Raw genomic sequence first — 10,821 nt, forward strand, 5'->3', positions numbered from 1 at the left:
TGAATACTCTTAGCTATGCTTAGTCAAAATAAGTTTTAATTTCTTAGAGATACATCTAGTTCGAAAAGAATGTATAGAAGTATTAAAGTTTTGGTTTTCCTAAAGTAAAAACCAACAAAACAAGTCAGAGAAAGACAATGTATAAAATAAATTTGTCTTTATTTTTATTTTAATATTCTGTGCCACGTAGCATCTAAGGTGACGGTACAATATAATCGCATCACAATTCACATCCTCTACTCTCATGTTAGTCTCACTAAACATTTCGCGTGATCTTCTGTTAAACTACCCGTAAGTTACTTGCTGGCTTTAAAGAACCAAAAAAGTTTTTCTTTTGTGTGAAACCTCTTATAAATCAATGTCTGTCAAAGTTTTAAGTAAAGGTACATAACCGGAGAAGTAATATTAAAAATTATCCTTTATTAACCTACAAAATATTAAATTAACGTTAAGATTAATTTTCTCAACTTAAATTATTATTATTAATAAGAGAAACAAACATTTTATATTTATATATTTTATTTGTTTAGAGAACTTAAAGAGAATATAGTTGTTAAAGTGTGTGGTATGAAATTAGAGATAAAAGTATATAATAAAAAGGTTAAAATCAAAAGGATAATTATCAAAATTCGTCTCTTTTATAATATGTATTGATAAAATTTATAAGTCTATAAACTAAAATATAGCACATTAGCTAGTTTTACAATAATTTGATATAGTAACAATATATTTCAAATTTTTATGTTAATAAAAGTATTTGTAAACCAAAAATCATTAGTCTAAAGGGAAAAAAAGTTATGCAAAATTTAAAAAGGTTTTGGTAAAATTGTTTGATAGTTAATTTCATGTAAATTATACTAAAAAGTCTCACAAAATTTATTATTTAAAATAATCTATTGAAAGTTATATATTTTTTAATACCAACAATTTTTTTAAATAAAAAAAGTTTTAATTGAATACTACCAACTTTTGATGGACTCATACAAAAATTTGGATTATTTTAATTGAATACCATCAGGTATTAAAAAAATCTTAAAAAAATTATAATTATCTTAATTGAATATTACATGTTTTTTTATATTAATTTTTTTATTAAATACTAAAAGAATTTTTTATAATAAAAAATATTTTAAAATCCTAATGCAATACACTTTTCTAAGTAGATTAACGTTTGTATTCTTTAATTTAATTAAAGATTAAAATTTGATCATCGGGTAGGACATGAAGTGACAAAATGATGACCGGAGATATTATTTTACTACCGGAAGAGTTGATATGGTGGAAATGAGTTATATCTATTTATAAAAAAAAATTAAATAATAAAAGCGTATGCCTATTAAATTATTACTTTGCATAGTACAATTTAAAATCATGCATAGATCGTGATATTGATTTACGGATTAAATTAAAATTGTTGCATAGTCATGCTTTCTTGTAGCTAGTAGAGTAACGTATGATTATCATTTTTAAAGAATGTCTCATGCGAGCTCAAATTCTCTCTCTTCATCACTTCACTCTATCTCTGAGAGCCCCACGAAGAGAAGAACGAGACCGCGAACATGGCTTTTAACATCGTTGTTTGCCATCACTTTCATGATAGCAACGGTTGCATTTCTCTATGGGCTGGGCCCATTGAAGGCGGCCCAGTTGAGATGGCCCGTTAAATCCGAAATTGTGGCACAGGGAGAGGTTGTGGGACCCGAAGACTTGGCTTACGATAAAAGGAGACGAGTCATCTACACGGGTTGTGAGGATGGGTGGATTAAGCGAGTCACGGTGGCTGACTCGGTGGCTGACACGGTGGTCGAAAATTGGGTCAACACAGGTGGAAGACCCCTTGGACTTGCTCTTGAGAAAAGTGGTGAACTCATGGTTGCGGACGCAGTTAAGGTAGGTCCCTTCTAGCCACAACATTACAACATTAGTAATTAATGCATAATTATTGTTGGTATATACAACTCATGGAATTTAAATTATGCTACCTCCCATACTTTATAGTATTCGTCGTTTAATGTTGGTTTATAATCAAGAAACATAGGTTTTCTTTTTTATAAAATAATTTTAATATTTCTTATTATACCATTTTTTTTATAATAAATGTATATTAATTGTGATATGTAAATTAGTTAAAAATTAGATGAGATATAAGGGTATAATTGATAATATGAACATTAAAAGATGAGAGATCTGTTTATTCCAGGAGTAAGTCTACTTAAACTTACTACGTTCAATAACTCATGTTTTATATCAAATTTTAATGATGCAACCGTTGAATTTAAAGTTCTTAATGTATAGACTAAATCTGCAAATATTTAGAAAATTTGAAGATCATTTGATATTTCGTTTCATTAATTCAAATTAATGTATAAAATAATTTTATGATTAACCGTCAATTTGAATTAATGAAATGAAGTATAAAATAATTTTCAAATTTTCTAAAAATTTGTAGACTTGATCTATGCATTAACACTACAAGAAAAATGTTAATTTTCGACGGGAACAAGTAAATTTTTAACGGATTTTGTAAATTTATTAATGTAACAGCTCAAGGATTCTGTGTTTTATCCTTACTTAAGCAATTTCTGGGAAACTTCTCAGAAGGTCATCCATCTCTATATTACTCCAGGTCAAGCACGCTTAACTATGAAGTTCTGATGAGTACGCTACCGAAATGTATATGTATGTTGTCAGTATAACTTCTACAAATTAATTCATTTAAGTCATCCTCAAATATACAATCTCATACTTGTACTATAATAATAATATATAATAATTTTATATTACGAATAATAATAATAATAATAATAATAATAATAATAATATATTTAATTATTCTTTATTTATATGTACTTACTTTTATAATTAACAATCTACTTATTTTTATTTAAAATTATAATTTAAATTATTTAATTTTATAATTTATAATGATAATATAATTTATAAAATTATAAATATTTATTTATTACATACTTATAAATTAAATTTTAACATTTTAAATAAATTATTAATTAATTTAATATATTTATTTACCTTAAATCAAACATAAAATTCAAAAAATGTATTTATCCTTGTTATATTTTCTAATTATCAATCATTAATAAACTACTAACTTAAAATCTTATCTAATTATATCATAATATTCTCATATCAAATTTAAAACCAAATATTAGTTATACAAAATATTAAGATCATATAGTAAATTGTCAATAAGATTTTTGTTAAATAATTTAAAATAATTAATGTTTCAATTATATTGTTAATTAACAAATAATTTATTCCAAAGCTAATTAATTATTTTATATTAATTATTAGTAAAATTTAATAAATTTTAATTTAACAATTAATTGGATCGATGAAATTCAATACACACCATGAGTTATTGAGCAGAATAACTTTACCAAGAGTTATTTTGTAAGTTATCTTAAATGAAACATATAAAATTCAAATAATATATTTATTCTTGTTTTATTTTCTAATTATCAACCATTAATAAAATACTTACTTAAAATCTTATCTAATTATATCATAATATTTTCATATCAAATTTAAAATCAGTTCTTACATTTTCGACAAATATAAATTTGTCGGAAATATTTCATCAATAATATAGTTTTTCCTACGAAATTTTTTTTCATCGAAAATATAAATTTTCCGACAGATTTAATTTTGTTTTATAAGAAATCATCTTCGATTAATATAATATTTTGTATATATGATTTAAGAGTAAAGATTTTTTAATTTAACGGTTGAATTTACAAATTCCCATTTAATATAAAGTTATTGAGCGGTGTAATACTTAGTAAAAGTCACATTTAATATATATATATATATATATATATATATATATATATATATATTAAATGTGACTTTTACTAAGTATTACACCGCTCAATAACTTTATATTAAATGTGAATTTTGTAAATCCAACCATTAGATTGAAAGCCATATCTCTTAGATTATATATACAAAATTTTATATTAATACAAGATGATTTGATACTTCATTTTTATAAAACAACATTGATGTAATATATTCATTTCAAAATACACTAAAATATGATCACTTTGATTACCTTCCAGTTATTGTTCAATTTTAACAAAATTTGATATATACGTATAAAGTGATATGAACTTTCAATTTAACGGTTGAATTTACAAAATTCACATTTAATATAAAGTTATTGAACAATGTAATACTTGGTAAAAGTTCTGGATCCGTCACTAAATATATGTACTAATTATTTAATAGAAAACTCATGAAACACATAAATATGAAAATATTCACACTTGAACTTGCTTACTATAATTTTAAAGACAATATACTAACATCTCTAAGTATTTTATAAATCTTTAAAAATAAATATTATTTATTTAAAATAATTGTTAAGATTGAAGATATTAATTTTAGAAGGTTTAAATATATTTTAGTGCCTATAAGATAGGTGATTTTGATTTTGGTCTTTGTAAATTTTTTTCTTTATTTTTCATCCTTGTAAGATTTATAAAGATTGTTTCGTATTTGTAAAATGAGTAAAATATTTTTCTTTGATTTTCATCCCTCTAAATATAAATTCACTAGTTTGATTATTTTAAGGTAGATAAATAATATTTATTTTAAAAAAATTGAAAAAAATTTAGAGGTGTTAAATATTAATATGATAATAGTACATAATTGTTGTAGGTGACACCTATGATAATTATTTATCTTTGTTTTAAAAAAAATAAAAAGTAGTTAAAAATGATTACATAAAAAATAAGAATTAAAAATAAAAATTCCAATTTTAGAAAACGAAAAACAATTTTTTTTACAGAAATAAAAATCAAAACTTATTAATTTTATAAGGATTAAAGAGATATTTAAGTCATTTTAAAAAGATAAAATTAAAGAAAATATTTTTTAAAAATAAAATTAAAAGTTATTCATTTTATAATATTAAAAATAATATTTATAAATTTTAAAAAAAGCGATCATCGGATTCCTGAAAAGTTCAAACAAGGGACATTGGGAAATGTGCTATGGTCTTAAATTTTCCGACGGAAACAAAAATTTGTCAAAAAATTCTGTCAAAATTTTTTGATGAAAATATTCATCGAAAATTTTCTGTCAGAAAATTTATATTTTCCGACGAATTTATATCTGTCAGAAATTTGCATTTTTTTTGTAGTGTAAGAACTTTAAATGCAATAGTTAGATCGTTGAAATTTGATGTAGAACATGAGTTATTGAACAAAATAAGTCTAGGTAAACTTACTTTTCAAGTAAACAGATCCCTTCTCAAATTAATATTATCTTAAAATTTGAAAATGATAAACAAATATAATTAAAACCTTAATAAAAATCTAACAGATAAAAAAGAACCAAAGAAGTAATAAGTATGTAAAATAGAAGTCTCTATCTTTTTTTTAATATATATATATATATAAAGAGATAATGGAGTGAATGAGAAGTTTGAAAATGAAATTTATTACGAAGTCGAGAAGAGAGAATGAAAATTATATAAAAAGATAGTGGGAGAAAAAGAGTGGTTTAAAGATAATTATAGAAATAAAATAGTTTAAAGAAATGGGTATACTGAAAGGGGATGTTTCATTTATTTTAAAGAAATGCTAATAATACACTCTTTTAAATATATTATTTCTAATTAGTTAAAATTTATTAAAAATTATAAAATTTGGTGGGTTTCATACCATATTTAATGTCTCTCTCCCTCTCCCCTGATTATGTGATTTTCAATAAGTTCTAACCAATAAAAGTAAGTGTATTTAAGAGTTATGTTAAATAGTGTCTTATTAGTATTTTTTTTATATTTTATACTAGTGAAAAATAGACATTACCTATCTATGTGTTTAAAAAAAAATGACTCTACACACTGCAAAAATTGGATTTAAAATCAGAGTTTTAAGATCGGTTACAAGGTAACCGATCTTAAAAGTGACGCGGTGACAATTTTGTAAATAATATGAACACTTTTAAGATCGGTTATAAAAGAACGGATCTTAAAAGTGACACTTTTAAGATCGATTATAAAATAACCGATCTTAAAAGTGACACTTTTAAGATCAGTTATAAAATAACTGATCTTAAAAGTACTTTTAAGATCGGTTATTTTATGACCGATTTTAAAAGTGCTACTTTTAAAATCGATTATTTAAGAACCGATTTTAAAAGTGCTACTTTCAAAATCAGTTATTTCAAAACCGATTTTGTATGTAGTATGCAAAATCAGTTCTTCAATAACCGATTTTAAAAGTATCGTCATAAATCTTTTATATTCCCCTCCATTCTCATTCTCTTCAATTTTTCCTTCCATTCCTTTTTTTAATTTCTGACGCTCTCATAAGTTTCCAATAAGGTAAATTTCGTTTTCATTTTCGTCTTCTCATGTTCTTTTTGTGTCTCTTTTCATTTTTTCATTCTTTTCTCGTGTCTATTTTCGTTGTAGGTTCAGTGTGGGTAAATATCGAACCTGGAACGGCCCGTTCTGCAAGGAGAACGGACCGTTCTACCAGGAGAACGGGCCGTTCTCCAAGGAGTACGGGCCGTTCTCCAAGGAGTACGGGGCTTTCTCCAAGGAGTACGGGACGTTCTCCAAGGAGTACGGGTCGTTCTCCATTGAGAACGGGCCGTTCTCAAAGGAGAACAAGCCGTTCTCCCTAGAGAACGGGTCGTTCTAAAAGTTAACTTTAGGCATTTTGATCAGACTGGAACGGCCCGTTTCAGTTTTGGAACGGCCTATTCCAGTTTATTTTTTTTCCACAGCCGGACTTTTAAGATCTGTTATAAAATAACCGATCTTAAAAGTGAATTTTTAAAATTGGTTGTTTAACCGATTTTAAAAGTCTAACTTTTAAAATCGACTCTTTCAAAATCGGTTACGGAACCGTTTTAAAAATTAAAAATAACCAATTTTAAAAGTCTTTTTCCACAAGTAACAAGAATGAGTAACTAATTAAATTTCTTTACTCATTCTAATTAAACTTGAAATTTAATATGAATTTCTCATATTTTTATATCATGTGAACTTATATTGAGTACCAGTTAGACAAATTATATTTCATTAAAAATTTTCAAAGAAATTAATAATTGATTCTAATCTTGAATAAACTTGTGCTAACCTAAACTTTTTTATTATAAAAAAGGATAAAAATAATGGAGTGGGTGATTGCTTAAAAAGAGAAATTTGAAGGGTAAAATTTATAGTGAAATAGAAGAAAAACAATAAAAACTAAATAAAAAGAAGGATAGTGGGGGCAAATGTAGTTTAAAGGTAGTTACTGACATGTCCGTACATTTTGTCACGGGGGGAATCATTTCCTCTTATTGAAATTAAAGCCTTGAATTGAACAACCTTTTCAAATCTTCTCAAAACTTTTCTTTGAAAAAGTGCTTTTATCCTACTTGTGGCCAATAAGCATAAACAATATCGATAATATAATCTTCTATGCTACCACTAATTTCATGTTATAGTTGACCTATATACAACATATTAATTTTGGATAATGACCTAACATTAACATACATAATCCATTATAACTGATCCATGTTTAGGGTTTTGAAAAAATTATGTTAACCATCAAAGACCTAACACAACTTTCATCTTTTAGCAAGACTTAAGATTGACAATGAAATTATAAGTGGAGCTATTATGAGCGTAAATTATAAATAAAATGATTACACCAATAATATATAATATACAATGATAAAATAAAATATATATACTAGCAAAAATTATTTAGTGCAATACATCATACTATTAGTATAGGGCCATAATATTTATAAAATCAGTAGTAAATTGATTTTTTTTTTTTAGTTTTATACTGGCCATTTTTATGTTTTGTAGGTAGAGAAAAAATGGGAGAGTTTTTAAAGAATCAAATTGCAAAAACACATTTATAGGTCTTCATATTAACCACAATTAGCTTTTCAAGGCTTCGAACCATTTGATCTCAATTCTATCAACATTTATTTCTCTAAATTATAGAACTTAGTTTTATAATTATTTTATTAGTTGTATACGCTGCATTGTTTTAAGAATTAACTTCGTTGGAAAATGACCGAGAATATTTGGATATCAACATTTCAAACAAGTTTTCAAACCTAAGATTGTAGGAATTGTTTATAGTGGTGGTAGGTTTTTACTTTTTGATTTTCAAATACACATTTCAAAATAGTATAAATTTTTGTTAAGTTCAAGTATAATTGAATTAATATTTAACTCAGTTTAAAAATACTTTTAACTCATTTTTTTAAGCAAAAACAGATAATTAGTTTTTTTTTTGTTTTGAATAGCCAAATATTTTTAAATTTTTTTTTTAGAAATATCAACAAGTTATAAACACTATCATTATCATAACATATAATCATCATATTAATTATTATGAATAATTATCACTCTTTTCACGATTATTATAATCATCACAATCACCACCACCATTTGTGGTAACTATCATTATTATCACTACTAGTAACTAATCCATTTGTTCACATGTATAATAAGTTTGTTAATTTTTATAATTAATTATTTTAATAATCATACCTATCATAATTTTTATTTGTTTGACTATGTAAGTTTTTTTACACTTCTAACATACAAAAATTAAACTCTTTATATCGTTGATTATGTCTTATTGAAATTAAAGCTACCATTATGAAGGTAGATTTTGGTTTGTAACAAGTAATTCTCTTTAATGGTATTATTGGATTCTAAATGTGAGTACCACTTTTTACAGGAATTCAAAATGTGCTTCGCTATGTTGTGGAGACCAACTATTTCGTCCTGTTAGATCCAACGTCCATCAATTTTGAAACATGTTTCCATGTCTAAAGTGAAACAATTAATAAGTCAAATTTATGTAAATCAACGACATCATATTCAACAACTAAATGTGTGACTGATTTAAGTGATATATACCTTATTCTCTCTAAAGAACGTCTCATATTCAAGTATTCTATATGGAATTTTTTTTTTTTTTTTACATTAATTAGAAGAGTTAGACTCACCATGTTGTGAACATTATCAATTTGAGAGTAGGATTACATCAATTAAACTATTCTTGACATTAGGGGCCAAAATGTCTTTTCTCCTCAAGGATAAGAAATTAAAGAGAAGATATAAGATCCGAGTTGTTCAACATAAGTGTTTGTAATTTGTTAGAAACAATTGTATTAACATAAAGTTTATTTTAATACATGAGGGATTCTATGTCCTAGCAATAGTTAATTTACAAATACATTGTTTAGTTTTTTTTTTCTTGTTTTTATTTTATTTTAATTTGATCCATTGGAATTCAAAGTCATTATTATCTTATTTAATTTGTATTTATTTGATTATTGGGTACAACATTGATACAGGGGTTGTTGAGAGTGACAAGAAAAAAGAAGGTTGAGGTTCTAGCGGATGAGGTTGAGGGATTGAAATTCAACTTAACAGATGGTGTTGATGTAGCAGAAGATGGTACAATTTATTTCACAGATGCTACATACAAATACTCTTTGGAAGATTACTACAATGACATCATTGAAGGTAGGCCTCATGGTAGATTCATGAACTATAACCCAGAAACAAAAAACGTAACTGTGCTTGCTCGCAACCTGTACTTTCCTAATGGAGTTGTAGTCTCATCGGATCAGCATTTCGTGATATACTGTGAAACTATCAAGTAAGTTACTTGCTAGTTTAAAGCACCATCAAAGGTTGTTTTATACATCTATACTCAATTATATAAGGCACACAAATTAGGTTAGCAATTCAGCATGTGCATGCTAGCTTTTGCCCCCTACCTACATTCACCAAAATAACACGTGCTTTATGTGAATTTGACCTAAAGTCCAAGAAGGTTATGCATTTCATGCACATAAGTTCTCATTTCTAATTTTGTTGGTCGTAGGAAAAGATGCAGAAAATATTACATAAAGGGTCCTAAAAAAGGAAGAATAGGAGAATTTTGTCGTGACCTACCTGGCATGCCAGATAATATTCATTATGTTGGACAAGGGCAATATTATATTGCAATGGCCACGGTATGACATAGTCCTTAACCTCGTTATTTACCTTAACATTATCAAGTAGTTCCATATGAAAACTCAAATTAAAGTGATATTAATATGTTTTATGAATTAAGATTGATATAGAACTAAACAATTCTTAAAAAGTAAATTAACAAAAATATAAATCAAATCTTTGTCTTATCTAATGATATTTTTTTTGGGTGCATTATTGGCAGTCCTTAACTCCTCAATGGGATTTATTACGTAGATACCCTTTTATTCGAAAAGTTGCAGCAATGGTTACAAAGTATGTAGGAAGACTACATGTGGAGGATAATGGAGGAGTCCTTGTTGTGAATTTGGAAGGAAAACCAACTGCACACTATTATGATACTGAATTATCATTAATCTCGAGTGGGATCAAAATTGAAAATTATATATATTGTGGTTCCCTTATGTATCCCTACTTAATACGTCTTGATTTGAAGTAATATGTACCCGTCTTTATCAATGAATGACCAAATTACCTCACCAAAGTTTCCCTACTATTTTATTTCTGTATTTAATTAAATTCCATTTATGCTCCTTGTAAAATTTTAGGGAGTTGGTAAATGCATCTTTACTTATTTATATACTTTATATTATATATAAGAATATAAAAACTTGAAATTAAATTTCACTATTTCCATGTAAATATAATTAATACTCTTTTTTCTATCTCTTGAACCTATATATCACACGTTATCCACAATTGGTAAAAACACATTATCTTACATTTATCCAAGTTGCTCTCCTTTTATATTTAGAGTAGGGGAAAAAGAGACATTATATATG

The 10,821-nt window shown here is 25.8% G+C and overlaps 1 protein-coding gene across 1 annotated transcript; it reads left to right on the top strand.

Moving 5' to 3' along the window:
* Positions 1-1,301: 1,301 nt before the first annotated feature.
* LOC109791088 (protein STRICTOSIDINE SYNTHASE-LIKE 5) lies at positions 1,302-10,598 on the top strand. Its single transcript, XM_020350341.3, has 4 exons — positions 1,302-1,890; positions 9,352-9,659; positions 9,888-10,020; positions 10,224-10,598. Exons 1-4 carry the CDS (start codon positions 1,474-1,476, stop codon positions 10,476-10,478), a joined length of 1,113 nt encoding a protein of 370 aa, XP_020205930.3. The 5' UTR covers positions 1,302-1,473; the 3' UTR covers positions 10,479-10,598.
* Positions 10,599-10,821: the final 223 nt, after the last annotated feature.

The sequence above is a fragment of the Cajanus cajan genome, chromosome 5 (genome assembly GCF_000230855.2).
Source record: "Cajanus cajan strain Asha chromosome 5, NIPB_CcT2T_4, whole genome shotgun sequence".
Classification (NCBI taxonomy): domain Eukaryota; kingdom Viridiplantae; phylum Streptophyta; class Magnoliopsida; order Fabales; family Fabaceae; genus Cajanus; species Cajanus cajan.